Raw genomic sequence first — 16,443 nt, forward strand, 5'->3', positions numbered from 1 at the left:
GACATTAAAATACATATTCAACAGCTGATAACCACTTGATTACTAGTAACGATGTAAAGAGTTCGTCATACTGGATCCGTTAGAAAATGCATCATTTTGTTCATTTTAAGGTAACAGAATATATTGATGTATGTCGGCTACAATCGTGAAACGATGGAAGGGGACCAGGCTTTTGATGGAGCTAAATCCATAGGGGGTAGATATGCACCCTATGTGTTCAGTACCCATGGCAACGATCAATATACGAATTGTGACGGAGTCCACCACTCCAATTGTAAGGGGGTGTTAATCCCTCTGTGTGGGGTATTTTGGGGGGAAAAAACTCAACTATCTTTAGTTTTCATAGTGCTTACAGAAGAACTAGCCTCAGTTTCTTTCTCACCAGCTTACATTCCTTTTGGCTCACGAAATACATTATTAACATCTTTAAACCCACCAACACTGGTCATAGTTGCACTGATCAGTGTCTCTGTTGGATGCAAATGCACCGACACACCGTATGGTTTCTGTCAATGAGACTAAACCTTACAGCAGGTTTCAGTTCCATACACAACCTCTCAAAATACAGTTAAAGATGAGGCAATCGTGTTACTGTTCTTATAATTTGCAATTCGCTATTCAAAATTATATTACATTATTGTTATTTAGCAGATGCTCTCATTCAGAGCGACTTGCATTGGTTTCAGTTTTTATTTATATAGCTGGATATATACTGAGGTAACTGTGGGTTAAGTACCTTACCAAAGGATACAACAGCAGTGTCCCAGTGGGGAATCGAACCAGCAGCTTGTCATATACAAGCCTTACTGTTTAGTCCCACGCTACACATAAAATGAACAAATTATTGAGAACAGGAGTGTTAATGCTATAACAGTAGGTGTATAATAGTCGGTAATGGTAATGGTACAATGATAATGACAGACCCATAAGTAAACTATTGTAACAGGTAGTCTGTTTCGAGCTAGAAATTTCATTATATCCTAAGTCTTGTCATGTTCACACTCTCTGTTGATTCTGGCTGTTGAATTGCTTCTCAGATCACAATGTCTATCAACATTTGGGGCTGGACTGAGAAGTGGTACTTAGGTATATTATTATCTGTGGTTATCATTGTGGCTGTGTCTACTTTCAGGCATTGTTATATAAATTGGATGTTCGGTGGACATCTAACTGGGATGGTTACAGTTCTCTTGTGCTGGATAAGAGCATCTGCTAAATGCATGTAGTATATAAAATTTGATTTTAATGAATTCATTAAAGAATCCAGTACAATATTGTACTGAGCAATGCAACTGTAAGTTGGCTGCTACACATATTAATAATATGGGATCACATGGTGTTCCATAGAATGGAGGGTGCATCTGAGCAGCAATCTGTGCTCACAGTAATCTGATACTTCATCTTTCCTTAAGAAGACCTTCCACTGGGAATTTCATACAGGGCTAATGTGCAGACAGGAATTGACATCCATTAATGCACTACACCCTCAGACCTCTGACACGGTCTCCGCTGCACGACGGTCGAGAGAGAGAGAGACAGTGTTATTGAATCTCAGTTGACTGCCAGCACGGCCCTCTTCCACCTGCTTCTCTCAGTGAGGGAGGAGAGGAGAGAGGGAAGAGGAAAAGGAGGGTACCACTTTGTCTCTGGGGTCACAGATCACCACACATGCTAATTCCCTGCAGGCTGCAAATCACATGTGCAGCACATGTGATAGGGCCATGCCTCATCAAATGCTCCCCTCACCCTCTAAAATGAGGGGATGTTTACAAAACAGCACCACCACCTAGTGGCCTTAGTAAGAAACTATTTCTCTTCCCCTCCTTTTTTGGGGGATGAAAAGACAAATGTGTGGAGATTTAATTCATGCCACTTTATGCACTTCGGGGGGGGGGGGGGGGTGGGGGGGGGGGGTAGATGCATGATTCTAGCAAGAAATAATAATATTAATGAACTCATCATTAATAGAATTAATTGTTAATAAATACTTCTAAAACTGCTCCACAAGACCAGACTGCAGTCATCTACTTTACCAATCCACACATAGATGTTATTATCAGACACTCCCTCTCTCATCACAGTTCTGTTTCTATAATACACATGTTACAGATGTTACTATGACATTAAGGACCACTGGTCTTTCCCTGTCTTGCCAGTCACCAAACCAGGAGTTGCTAAGTGCTGTCTTAGCAATCATTCTGACGACTTTTAAACAGAAATAGCTTTGCTGGATCTTTGGTGCTACTGCAGCCTCCCAGGAGAGGCTGGCTGCGCTGAAAATCGAACCCTGCTTTCCAGCTCTCACTGCAAGCAGCAAGGTCGATAAAGGTGAAATCTTCTCACCAAGACAACAAACAGTTGCTACTTGTGCAGTGCATGGTACACTGCCAATATCTCACTGTTTGAGATAAATTCCTGGATCCTATGGTTCACTATTAACAAAATAACACTGGTTACCAATTGCCAGAGCCCCGGCTCTTTGCGCTTAAATAAAATAAAATATAGCTCTCTTTCCTACATCTTATAGCAGGTGCTTTTCCATGGTAGGTTGTGCTAGATAAGAACATCTGCCAAATGTTTGACTAAAATGATATTACTGAAAGACTGGATATACAGTGTAGTATTACTAGCTCCCCTGGCTCCATTGTTGCACAATACCCTGTAGTGCCAACCTGAGCATCAGAGTAACAGTCCTGTTTTTGGCAGATTCATAAAATAATTAAACAATATCCTGTGCTCAATAAAACTAAAAATATAAAAAAATATAAAAATGGTTTACACATTATTGTAGCATGTGTCGTTAATCATGTTTTTTCAAACAGTGCATTCACACAGTGCAAAACTGAGTATCCCAAGCATCTTCACAGTCTATCAACAAGTAAAGTGGTTCTGTATAAGGTATAAGATGCAAGGCCAGTCTTGAACACGTTGCTGTCTTTTTGAACCCGTAGTGTGTTAGTGTCCAGCCTTTGTTCTGGTTTGAGATACTCAGTGTGGTCGATGAATCACCACCACTGGCTTTTCTGTGTGCCTCACACAGTCACTAACAGGGGTCATGTTGTTCACAATCACGATGTTGTTCATGATCTTCATAAGGCCCACAGGGCTGAACCACCAATATGTACAGTTGTGCTCAAAAGTTTGCATACCTTGGGAGAATTTGCAAGATGTGTACCATTTTTTAAAGAAAACATGAGTGAGAAGGCAAAACACATGTATTTTATTTCTTATAGGACTCAAGTTCATATGTAAGGTATAACAGAATGGCACAATCATCAAACAAAACATGACAATAAAGAAAATGAGGAAATAATCCCTGTTCAAAAGTTTGCATATCTTTAGTTCTTAATACCGTGTATTGCCCCCTTTAGCATCAATGTTGGCATGCAGTCTTTTGTAATAATTGTGTGTGAGGTCCTTAATTCTCTCAGGTGGTATAGCTGCCCATTCTTCTTGGCAAAATGCCTCCAGTTCCTGTAAATTTTTAGGCTGTCTTGCATGAACTGCACGTTTGAGATCTACCCAAGGTGGCTCAATGATGTTGAGGTCAGGAGACTGTGATGGCCACTCCAGAACCTTCACCTTTTTCTGCTGTAGCCATTGGAGGGTCAACTTGGCCTTGTGCTTCGGATCATTGTCATGTTGGAACATCCAAGAGCGTCCCATGCGCAGCTTCCGTGCTGTAGAATGCAAATTGTCTGCCAGTATTTTCTGATAACATGCTGCATTCATCTTGCCATCAATTTTGACTAACTTCCCTGTGCCACTGGAGGTCACACAGCCCCAAAACATAAGAGATCCACCACCATGCTTTACAGTGGGGATGGTGTACTTTTCACCATAGGCCTTGTTGACTCCTCTCCAAACATAGCGTTTATGGTTGTGACTATAAAGTTCAATTTTGGTCTCATCACTCCAAATGACTGTGCTCCAGAAGCTGTGAGGCTTGTCTAGGTGTTGTCTGGCGTACTGTAAGCGGGCCTTTTTGTGGCATGGGCGCAGTAACGGCTTTCTTCTGGCAACTCGACCATGCAGGTCATTTGTGTTCAAGTACCTCCTTATTGTGCTCCTTGAAACAACAACACCACTTTTTTCCAGAGCAGCCTGTATTTCTCTCAACGTCTTTGCATCCCGAACAATTCTTCTGGCAGTAGTGGGTGAAATCTTTCTTGGTCTACCTGACCGTGGCTTAGTATCAACAGAACCTCTTATTTTCCACCTCTTTATCAGGGTTTGAACAGTACTGATTGGCATTTTCAAGTGTTTAGATATCTTTTTATATCCTATTCCTGCTTTATAAAGTTCAGCTACCTTAGTACGCAGGTCCATTGGCAGTTCTTTTGTATTCCCCATGGTGCAGTATCCAGCCAAGTCAGTGCATCACCTCATGAGCTGAGAACCTCACTGACTATTTATGCACAGACACTAATTACAACTGCAATGAGTCACAGGTGTGGGAACTTCCCTTTAATAGCCATTTAGACCTGTGTGTGTCAACCTGTGTGTTTATAATGTGGCCAAACATTCAAGGATATGTGAACTTTTGATCGGGGCTGTTTGGGTGATTTCAGTTATCATTATGATTTAAAAAGGAGTCAAACAACTATGTACTAATAAATGACTTCACGTGACCACTATCCTTAAAAAAGAAAAAAATATTTTGCATTATCATTCATATTTTCCAAATAAATGCCAATGTTTAACAATTTCTTTCAGGGTATGCAAACTTTTGAGCACAACTGTATGTCATCTGGATGGCTCATCTGACCCTCTGTGCCTGCTGTCAGCCTATCTCAATGATATATGAATCCGTCCGTAGGAGCAGAAACTCTGTCCCCCAATGAGGCTGGCCTCACCTCTCTCTGTCCTGGAGCTGCATGCCCCCTGTCCCCACGACGGCCTGTCACCACATCACGGGCACCCGCGCATCTCTCCTGGGGCCATCGCCACAAAGCGGGTGGCCAGCGGTGATAATATGCCTGCGACTGCTACCGGCATATGACCGTCATACTAATGGCTCACCACAGTGAGGAATCCTACTCCCATCCCTCTTCCCCTCCTGGAGTTGTCAGATAGCAAGATGAGGACCCATGGACAGCACCCTAGTTAAGCAACCCCTCCTCCCTCCCCCCACACCAATGCAGCCTATGTGTTTGGCATGCAGTGTTTCTGCACAGACATGCCTTTACAGATGACTTTCCTGCCCTCAACATCAGAACAAACAGGGAATCTCTTTGCTGTTCAGCAGAGGTACAACAGTTTGAAACAGGGGAGGTTCAAAACACACTTTGGCACCACTAAATAACACTAGACACTGGCAATCATTACCTATTGTTAACTTATAAAATTAACTACTCCCTTTCCCTTGCACATTTTCCATATTCATCCTCCCCACCTCTCCATCTCCTCTTTTGTAAAGATTCAAAAGAGTAAACATGAGTAATGTAATTCATAATGTGTAAAAATTAGTAGAGAAACACAGTGTGAGATACTCTGGATCAGAGCGTCTGCTAAGTGATGAAAATGTAATGTAATACAAATGTCCTGATCCTGTTTTGGATTATTTTGTGTGGTTAGTGAACATGCCAATTCATCCTTCAGTAGCGGACTCTTTATTTTCCTTTTGCTTCCAATGTGAAATTTTTAACAGCAACACAAATCAGTATAAAGTCAAGACTGACAACAATCTGTTCGTTCATTCACAATATGAATTATTTATTGTTTATTTATAATTTATTATTAACATATTATTAATTTATTATTTATACAACTATTATGTAACTCAGTCTCTTTGGTACATTTGTTCCTGTTGGTTTTGAGGTAGTTTAAAGTGACACACTTGTCAATCACAAAAAACAATTGATTACATGTTTAGGTAGCACAGTTTAAAGGTATGTTTTCAATGTCATGGACTCATAGGCCTCTGCTGGCCTGCTACCATACGTTCATAGGCACTGAAACAAAATGCTGTTCATATTGTTCTTCTATAAAAACGCTTTATCCCGGTTTCATATTGAAAACCCTACCAATGGAGGCTCCCAAGTGGCTCAGTCAGTAAAAGCACTCATTCTGAGTGTAGACTGAGCGCTACAGCCCGGGTTTGACCCCGACCGTGTCACTAGCCGACAGTGACCCGGAGCTCACAGGCGGAACACATTGGCTTCGTTCCACCAGGGATAGGGGTGGGTATGATCCCATTAGCAACAGCAACCCCTGCTGGTCCATCGGGAGCCTGTGGTCCATGTGCCAAAGCTGCATACAAAATGTCTTCCTCCGACTCATCTCTGTGCTAGCTTAGCTTGTGGACAGCAGTGTGAAAAGAAGCAGTGGCTGACATCACGTGTCTCGGAGGAGGGCACGTGCCTGTCTACGCTCTCCCGGATTGACAGTGGGGGTTCTGCAATGGGACCGAACATTGATGATGACAAATTGGACATTCCAGAATTCGGGGAGTTGGCCATTCCAAATTGGGGATAAAATGGGGGGGGAAAAGCCTACCAATGTCTCCCAGCAGACAGTGCAATACCTCCACTGGTCTGCCTAAGTGTTTGCAGGTATCCGTGGGAAACATAAAATGAGTTAAGCTTCAGTATGGTCCAAAAATAAATAGTTACTGTTACTATGGTCAGGGATCTTCCTCTATACATTGTATATAGCAAATTCTTTGTTTTGTGTCAGGGAAACCTGGAAAGGGGACAAGCTACAAGCTAAAAACTGTTCGCTTGCTTTGAACATGGTGGTACAATCGCCAGTTTCCACATGTGTGCAGTAATACCCAGTTAAGAAATTGTTTCTGACTGGAAGACGAAAACATATATGAGTTCCACAAAGTCTCAGACAGACCAGTGTACTACATAAGCCAGCTGTCAGGAGATGATGGTAGGTAATACTGCTCAAGTGAATCTTCTTTAAAAATACATTCCCCCTGTTCCTACTTGCTCTCTTTGCCCAGCATTATAATATTATTGCAACACAGTATATTAGAATATGTCTTTATTAAAATTCTCATTGATTCACTGTTGTTCTTTTAGTAATTATTGAGGTCCAAGACACATTTTGATGCCATCTGGTGGTACAATAGAAGAAATGTATGTTCACGTCATTCAGCAGCTGCTGTTATCCAGAGCGAATTATAGAAGTGCATACAAGGCCAGGCTAAGAGCAGAGATGATACTGAATTAAAAGTGTCACAAGCCATTACATAAAATATCATATGCCACAGTAGGTGCAAGAAGGATGTAGGGAATACATTCTCTCTGATTTCACAAATTTCAACAATGTCACTTTACAGTACAGTGGAGTCGATGAGAAGATTAATATGGTGAAATGTGCACCATTATCAAATATACAGACTCAGTAAATATTACTATTAGCAGACAGTGGGTCTACTTACTAGGAGATGGCTAAGCACTTCTCAACATCTAATAAGAGTAAGCAGTCACATTTGAGTTATTTTGTTGTCTTTTATTTAAAAAAAATACTTTTATGAATCATTCACATTACATTAATGGTATTTCTGTTAGCTCAAAAAGATTACAGGATGTAATCTTACCTTAAACTGTAATAATGTGTTTGAGATTATAGTAGTATAGTTATATAATCCCTTTACCTTGTGAACCAGATTGTATGTTCTAACAGCTATTGTGTTCAGATACTCTCAACAGGCCTCTAATAGAACATTCTGTGCATAAACCTCAACAGGCTTTTCAAAGTATGAGCAATGCTTTGATTTCTGTGGGAAATATGAAGTTCCTCCCAAAGCTATCCCTCTTTTAATTGGAGTGGTATTGGTTCAGACAACCCTCTCTCTCTCTGACAGACTCCAGGTGCTGTAGTGTATTACTGGTTAACTCTCTCTCTCTGACAGACTCCAGGTGCTGTAGTGTATTACTGGTTAACTCTCTCTCCCTCTGACACCCTCCAGGTGCTGTAGTGTGTCACGTGTAAACTTGCTGAAGCAGCGCTTTGCTTGTGCTAACTGGGCTAGTTGTAGAACAGGGTGTATGTGTGAGTGTGTGTGTGTGTGTGTTTATGTGTGTATGTGTGCATGCTTGCCTGCCTGTGTTTGGTGTAAGACTTTCTACTTGAAGGGGTGCCTCTGCCCTCATGCTGTCTGATTTAGAGCATTGATTGTAAGTTCAGGTTCAGGTTCCTGGGCATCTCAGTTACACAGGCAGATATCAGTGTCATGCTGTGTCCATGCAAAACCAACGCCGCTGGAAACACAGCTATTGACAAACCCTGATAAGGAATCAGAGTAGACCATCAAACTGTCAGCTTGACCTTTCAAAAACTGCAGAAGCTTCAGTGTTGGCACTGCCTGGCCTTCACCTTCCCGACTCCCTCTCTGAGTGACTATTGGAGGTGAGGGATGGTGAAAAGTATTGGCAGATGACTCTCGCACACTGCCTCTTGCATAAATCACCACATGCTGTTATCAAATGACAGCTGATGTTTTTCGGTCATCCAGAACTTTGGCTGAGCAGTTCTGAGATTTTTGTGTTCGTCTCTTGTGTTTGACTTTTCAGGAGTACAAAGGCTATTGTCTCCAAATGCAGTAAAAAAAAAAAAAACTGAGGAGGTCAACTCAAATGTGTTGCAGACAATCAGAAGGGAGAGACCGCCTCAGGCTGGGTGGTGTTGTGGCTGCAACAGTATGGCTGATGGCCTTCCATGCAGACACTGACAAAGGTTGGCTAGCTGTACCATGACTGCTCTCCACTTGTGATATCACCTGGGAAACCCTTGCCAGTGCCATACATCTATTGTAAAGGTATTGGTTTTTGTGGTGAAAGAGGGAAAGAGAGACAGAGCAAGTAAAAGAATGACAGTGAGAGAAGGGGTAAGAATGAAAAGAGAGTGAATGGGCAAGGGAGAATCCGAGAGGGTCAGAGTGAGAGATAGAGAACGTAAACAAGAGAGTGAGGGAGAGGGAGAAAGTGTACACTGTTATAGCCAACACTCTTATACAGAGCTTACGTTGGTTACTAATTTTATCCATTTCTACAGCTGGATATTTACTGAGGCAACTGTGGGTTAAGCACCTTTCCCAAGGCCCAGCAGGGAATCAAACCAGCAACCTTTTGGTTATGATCCCTACTCCTTACCACTACACCATACAACTACCCATTAATTACCACTTCTGTGATGTTACTCATGTTGTTCATGTTAATTATAGGTGTCTTTTTTTGTCACTATTATTCACAGTACTGTCATCTAATACTGTAATACTTACTGTAATACTTACTTGGTAATACAGTGTAACATTTTTTCATGCCAATAATACAATTTGAATGTGAATTTTAGTGAGTGAGAGCAAGAGGAAGAGTGTATATATATATATATATATATATATATAGAGAGAGAGAGAGAGAGAGAGGGAGTGAGCAAATGAAAAAGAGAGACTGTGCAAAAGACTGAGAGACAGAGGGGGGGGGGGGGGGGGGGGGGGGAGTAAGTGAGAGAGAAAGAGAAAGTGGCAGTGGAGACCATGTCCTCTGTACACCATAGACTACAACGGTCACAAAGCAGTCATGGTCACCTGTGTTCACACACAGACCTGCACTGGAGATGGACCAGAGTCCAGTAACACAGAAATAAACACAAACCAGCATCTGTAGGGAGCCCCAGAAATAAATTATCCCTTTGCTGTCATTAGTCTAATAATAAAAATAAACAGCCAATAAACTTAACATATGGTCAGAAAATCATCTGATGACAGTGTTTGAGAAACGGGGGCCAATATTGCCTGAATGAGTGACTGTGCACACACAGGGATTGCAAAGAAATCTTGTTTAGAAAATTAAATCATGTACATCAAGGGAAAAGAGTAATGTCTGTCATATTGGTTGTGGCCAGCTGTGGGCAGGAAGCTAGAGCCATGACCAGTAATTTGGACAAATCTACAATCCACACGTGGTAAGTATATCTAACGTTAGGTGATGAACAGATGCAGTCGATAGGTGATGTGCATGAGAACAACATGTGCGACAGACACAACTTATAACCTCCGGCAATGACAAGTACTCCCTAGACACTACAAACAGTAACAGAGCCAGCTTTGCCCCAGATGGAACTAAGCTGTAAAAGCTATCGAAAATCATGTTCAGCCACTGTATTGAGCAAGGCTATGAGACTGAGAGGTGTAACAAGCTACATATACAATCTACACACAAATGTACTATAGCACTTATTCAGCATATATTTACTTGTAGGATCACTAGGTGTTATGGATATTGTGATTGTGTGACACTAAGATATATGGTGGTGAGATAAATATATATTTAACACTGCCCACACATTTCTAGGCTGCCTAGTTTCAGATTAGCACAATTTAACTCGTGGTGATGCTTGAATGATGTTGTGCATGCACTTTCTGGTCTGGGAATGTTATTAGCCCGCTTTGACACTGTTATTCATTTAACTTTGATGATACACTTCTGGTCTCTTATGCTGGAGGTCCTTCTGGATAAGAGTGTTTGCTAAATGCATGTAATGGAATGTAAATGTGCCAAATGTGTGAACGAATGAGTTTGAGATAAAAGCGTAAAAGATATGGAAAAATTAATGTCCTGTGAAACAGACACTTGGTGGTCATGCAGGGCAGGGCCCTGTAACTAGGGCAACAGTATTTCACACAGAGCTAAGGACTGTGTATAATAACTGTGCCGAATCCGAGTACATCTCAGTCTATAGCACTTATCCAGTGGACAGTGCATGATATAGTGGTTATAGCACTTATCCAGTGGACAGTATATGATATAGCGATATAGCACTTATCTAGTGGATACTGTATAATATAGTGCTTATAACACTTGTCCAGCATGTGTTGTAGTGAACAGTGTATGATATAGTCATTTAGCACTTTCCCAGCACATGTTGGAACAGACAGTGTATGATACAGTGGTTATAGCACTTATCTGTTACACTGTCCTTCAGTTAATCCCTCAGGTTGTGTGGTTCCAGTAAAACTCACAAACTGTGTCACGGCATGACATTGTATCATGCCCTGGATGAGGGCATAACTCCTTTTTCCTCTCCTAGCTCTGACAGACACAGCTTGAGCTGCACAGCCTTAAACTTCAGAGTTCTACAAAGCCCTGTCTCTTGATGTTAGTAAGACGTGACCGCTAACCGAGGCATTGCACACAATCCCTGAGCTCCCAGTCCTTCTCCTAAAATGCCGGAATTGGCAGCTGGCACATGCTGAGTCTCCAGCGAAGTCCTCTCCCCGCTGTTGACGCGTGAGAAACGCTGTGTCCCCCCTGCTCCCCCCCCCCCCCCCCCACCACCACCATTTCTCTCTCTGTCTGCACTGACTGCGCCTGTATGCTCTGCTCTGCCCAGCTAATGACTGGATGAGGCTGATACTTCAACGCTGGGAGCCATTTTGTTCCAGCTCTGTGAAATGAGACAGAGAGAGAGTCTTGGTGGGGGGGGGGGGCTAGGCGTGGTGGAGGGGGTGCTAGGGGGGTGGGGGGGGAGGGGGGGGTTGGGGTCTGGCGTTCCAGCAGACACACCCTGCCCTGGCTCCTGGATCCTGGCCTGAGCCATTGTGAGCTCTAACACAGCCAGGCTTTGTTGGGCTGCCATTTTAACAGCGCTTTAAATCATATTCCACCAGCAAAGGGAGACCGTATGCCTGGCTCTACAGGCACAGCTCCCTCTGCAGCCTAGCGTCTGAGGGCCTGAGTGAGTGTGTGTGTGTGTGTGTGTGTGTTGAGGGGGAACACCCAAGAGGATGCTGGGAGGAAGGTTAGTGCGGTCAATCTATTTTTACAGGTTTGTTCCAGAGAGAGATCTGTGCTTTTGCAACAGATTTAGAAGGTTCACATTCTGTCAAAGCCTACATTTGGAAACTCCCAGAAAAAAGCCTGACACATAACACAGAGTGACACAGAGCCCTCAGAGCTGTGTAAAACACCTGAGCAGTGCGCAGCCTGCTCTGAAGTCAACACCAGCATATCTCATTCTTAAATGCAGTGTTCACGTTATTTTGTCTTGACTTCCATGCATTCAGGAGTGGGGCCCCACACACGCACGAGCACACACACACACATACACACATACATGCACACACACAGGAACAGGAAGCAGGCGGAGCCCTCCATCTGACACCACGCAGGAATGTAAACAAACCAAACTTCAAACTGGAGGGGGGGGGGCTCCTGATTCTACACCCCACGTTCTGACAGCAAGCTAGAGGTTAAACGGAGATCTCAGAACAGTGATTGCACTTCAGATCAAAGACAAATGAACTTCTTCTTGGCTCTTGTGTTATCCTGAGAAAGCAAGGGGAAACCCACAAAAATGGTACACAAACCTACTCAGAGCTACAAGTTTTGTTTTGATTCTTTTTAACCAATGGGGAAGAAGCCAGATCTAGGCAGCCATAAGAGAGTTTCTCTCTCTCTCTCTCTCCCTCTCCCTCTGTCTGTTTCTCTCCCTCCTCCCTACCCCGAGAAGAAGGGAACAATCAAATGGGACAGAAGTCAGTGGAAATTTCCATGACGACGCTCATAAAATATGCACCCTCGTGAAAATAATCTGCTTGATTTTAAACAAATGTTATGCGCCGAATGTCGGCCTGTTTATCGGCCAGGCTGCCAGAGAGCTGGAGGCAGGGGGCTGGCATTGAGATAAGCGTTCAGCTGGGGGAGCCTTCCTTTTCTATAGGCCACACACCTTGGGCCTGTGGCGTGAGCCTCCCAACCAGTCCAAACCGGCACGTTAATCACTCTGTCCAAAGTCTGTCTATATGTCCTTTCGCGAGTGCTCTATCTAAATGTGAGGGTAATGCACGTGTGCAAGAGCAGCAATGCAGAGTGGGCTTCTCACTGACCTCTGGGAATTTACACTCTCCACATTGGTATGAAGAGGCACTGTTTAAAAAATGCATATAATATGGCTCCATTAAATCGTTGCGTTCACCTGCAGTTGCCATCATAAGCTACTCCCCATGGTTGGGGACAGCTAGCTGCGCTCTCCCCATGGTGGCCGTGATCTGAGCTTCCTGTCCATTGTTTACAGGATACACCAAGACAGGTCAACCAAGAGTCACCAGGTGGCAACTCACATGGCCGAGGTCGCCCAGGGGTGCGCAGTTGGGCCCCAAGTCAAGTAAAAAGGCACTGCTTCTTTCACCAGCATGATAGGTACAACCATAGGTCAAAAGTGTAACCATTGCCCACATGGTCAATCTCCAAACCCCAGAGACAGCACCAGCATCTGGTTCAACTCACAGTGCGAGGGTGGGGGTGGGGGAGTGGGCATCCAAGAGCAGCTTTGCCCTATGGCATCACACAGCTTCTGTGCCGTCAGAGTATGGCGACAGCAAGAGATGGGGACACTTTTTGTCCTTTCTTCTGTTTTTCTAACTTGTATTTTTCCAAAACCAATAGACTTGTGTCCAGTGTCCTCTCAAATGTGCAACTTCTTTTTTAAGGAGAAAAACTTTTGTTTATTTGTTTTGTTTATTTAGTTAAGTTTGACAAACTAAGAACCTTAGTTGTTTAATTTAAGGTCTTAAACCATTTAAACACTTAAACCTGTCCTCAATAGTGGCTCCCACTCACCCTCTGCTGCAGTGCATCTTGGGTAAGCACCCGGTGCCTCTTGGGCCTCCTCAGGCTCAGGTTCCCTCTCAGTGGCTGATGTCAGGTACGCCAGTGCAGCCCTGGTTCACAGGAGGGGTGACCATCCATCCACGCTTCCACCAAATCTGCCCCATTTCCCTATCTCCCTCCGCATGCCTGCCTCCCAGAGGACTGTTGGGGCGTGAGGGCAAACTCCTCCTTATGAAACTTAATATCACCATTAAACTGACAGAGAACTCTCCAAATAGAATTTGCTGGCTCTGAGGTTCCCGGCGCGGGCGCTCAGTATTAAATCGGTCGGCCCTCAGATCTCCAGTCGTGTGTAATTTGTGCTGATTTTCCCAAGAGCCCCTTTGGTGCGCTCTCATCCTAACACGCTCTGAGATGCTCCAGGCTGCCATGTACTCTCAGGTGGTCTGAATTGAGTGTCCTGTGGTGTGTCAAATTTAGGGACTGCCTTTCCTTACCCCACTCCCGATCCCTGCCACCTCCAACCCTGGCAAAGAGTGATCCTGAACCTCTCCCAATTCACCAGAGCTCAACAGGAGAGGAGCAGCACCATCTATCTAGGAACAGCCTATCCCAGGTGTGCTTTAAATCTAGGGATGAAAAACACACACCCACACTGCAGTGAAATGAAGAACGTGGAAAACACATGGGGAGTTTTGAAGAATCGTGCAGTTGTGAGATGGTCCCCGGACCTACTTTGATAGATGCAGAGCAACTCTACCTGTCCCTCCTTGAAGTTTTCACATCAGACCCACAGTACAAATGATCTAGCTACTACAAATGATGCATGCCTGCCAATGATAAACCTGGCAAGCTGTTGAATATCCCTAGTCAGATCAGATTTCTGGCAAAAGGAAATACATGCTTTTAAAATGTTGCAGTACAACTGAAAGGTGCTCTCACCTCAGAGCTCTTAGATGTTGCAAGAGCTTGTGTCTCTGGCTCAGTGATTTTGTCCTAACAGATCCATCAACCACACAAAGAACACGTCTGATCTCTCAAAGGGCAACACTTTTTTCTCCAGAGTCAGACAGAGCATTTCAATAGAATAGCCTGCTAGCAACAGAGTCAGAGGACAGCAGAGAGACCTGGCTACAAGATGGCCCCAAATCAGGATCCTTGAGCAGAGAGGGACCAATAATCCAAACCAGCACCACAAAAGCTCACCTCTAACATCGCTGGCAAGGGTCTCCTGCCTCCTTCCCAGAGCACCCACACAGCAATCAGAGTCCAGCCAACGCCATCGCTGACCCCAGTGGGCCACCCCCCCACGTACCCAAACGTGCCCTCAAAGCCCCACCTGGCGCTCACAGTGCTGCGCCTGCCTTCGGGCTCGAGGTTGGGCGGCCATCGAAATCACGCTCGCTCCACTCTCCATTTTTCCGTAACCTCTCTCACAGCCAAAAAACTCCCAGCTGCGACTTTTGCAAGTCAGTTTTCCCCTCGCAAGTCCTCACTCAAAGAGAAACAGAGAAACACACTCCCATAATCCCGGCCTCCCTTCCTGGAGTTTGTCCTGTCTCTTTTTTAATTGCAAAAGAGTTGTAGCAGCTTCTTAAAGAAAAAAAAACAAAAGAGCGTGCAAGACAAAATCTGCCCAAAAGGTCGGGCTCGTGGTCCGAATCCCAGAGGCCCGGTGGACCTCCACGGCACCTCTTTTCAAACGCCGCCCAGTGGACGGCGTGCCAATCCGAGAACAGAAGAAAGGCACACTTACCGGGGCAAGCGCAGCCTCCTACAGACATCTTCTCACATGTCTGGCCCTGCTCGGAATAGAATGCCTGTGTTTCCTCCACACACTGTTCGCATGGGCTTCCTGCGAGTACCAGGAACAGATGAACGGAGCGTGTGTGAGGGGGGGCCGGGAGGGAGGGAACAGAGGGGAAAAAAAAGAATAATAAGAAGAAATAAGAGCTCTTGGAGAAGCAGGAAGAAAGAATTTTATTTCTGTACAGCTAGCTGCGCTCTGACTCATTAATATGCAAATTATAATACTGGTGGGAGGAGAAATGAGAGAGAGCGAGAGAGAGGGCGGGGGGGCTGTCAAAGTGACCTGTGAGACAGATTTCAGAGAATAACAACCATGTGATGGAGGTTTTTTTTCTTTTTTAAAGATGTATGTGCTATTTTTGCCACAGTGCTGGTGCAGGGATGTGAGGGGTCTCAGCAGGAGTGTGGCAGGAGGGATGCTTTCTGTGGGGCTCATTACTGCACTATGGTGAGCCGGGGCCTGTCTGAGCTCCACCGGGCACCTCTGCCTTTTCAGAGAGAGTCGCATTCTGCCTCCTGCCCGACTGCTTTCTCTCCACTCCCCCCCACCCCTCTGCCCCCAACCCCGCTGCTGCCCAGGCTCCCTCCTCCTCTGCACGTTCCAGCCATCGCGCCTGTCCTCCATCTCTCCCTCTCTCTCCCGCTCCCCTGGCTCTCCCCATTGCCTCTCTCTCACCCCATCTCTCCACTTTCTCTCTCTCCCTCTCCCTCACTGTCTCTCTCTCCCTTTCTCCCCCTCTCTCTCCCTCTCTTCCTCTCTCCCACTCACTACCTTTTTGTCTCTCTCCCCATCTTTGCCCCTCTCTATTTCCCTCTCTCTCTAGCCCCCCCCCCCCCCCCCTGCCACCCGCCACTCACTTTCTCTCTGCTGTTCCTGCTACACAGGGAGAACAGCGGTACTGTTAGTGATTATAGACAGACCGAATTAAAAATGCAAGGCCTACCTGGAGCAGCAGGCCACCACCGGCCCATGAGAATATACACACCTGCACTCACACACACAGTCATACACACACATGGACTCACACAGACACACACACGCACACACACACACACATGCTGAGACCCA

General features: G+C 44.8%; 1 protein-coding gene across 4 annotated transcripts in view; it reads right to left on the minus strand.

Annotated features, from left to right (window-relative positions):
• LOC118790029 (LIM domain-binding protein 1) overlaps positions 1–16,443 on the minus strand; it is a 35,527-nt gene that overhangs the window by 17,448 nt on the left and 1,636 nt on the right. For all 4 annotated transcript variants that reach the window (XM_036546824.1, XM_036546823.1, XM_036546821.1 and 1 more), the window contains exon 2: positions 15,322–15,420. In XM_036546824.1, coding sequence (XP_036402717.1) covers positions 15,322–15,349 — 28 coding nt within the window. In that variant the 5' untranslated portion in view covers positions 15,350–15,420. The remainder of the gene's footprint in view (positions 1–15,321; positions 15,421–16,443) is intronic.

Source organism: Megalops cyprinoides, chromosome 15 (assembly GCF_013368585.1).
Source record: "Megalops cyprinoides isolate fMegCyp1 chromosome 15, fMegCyp1.pri, whole genome shotgun sequence".
Taxonomy (NCBI): domain Eukaryota; kingdom Metazoa; phylum Chordata; class Actinopteri; order Elopiformes; family Megalopidae; genus Megalops; species Megalops cyprinoides.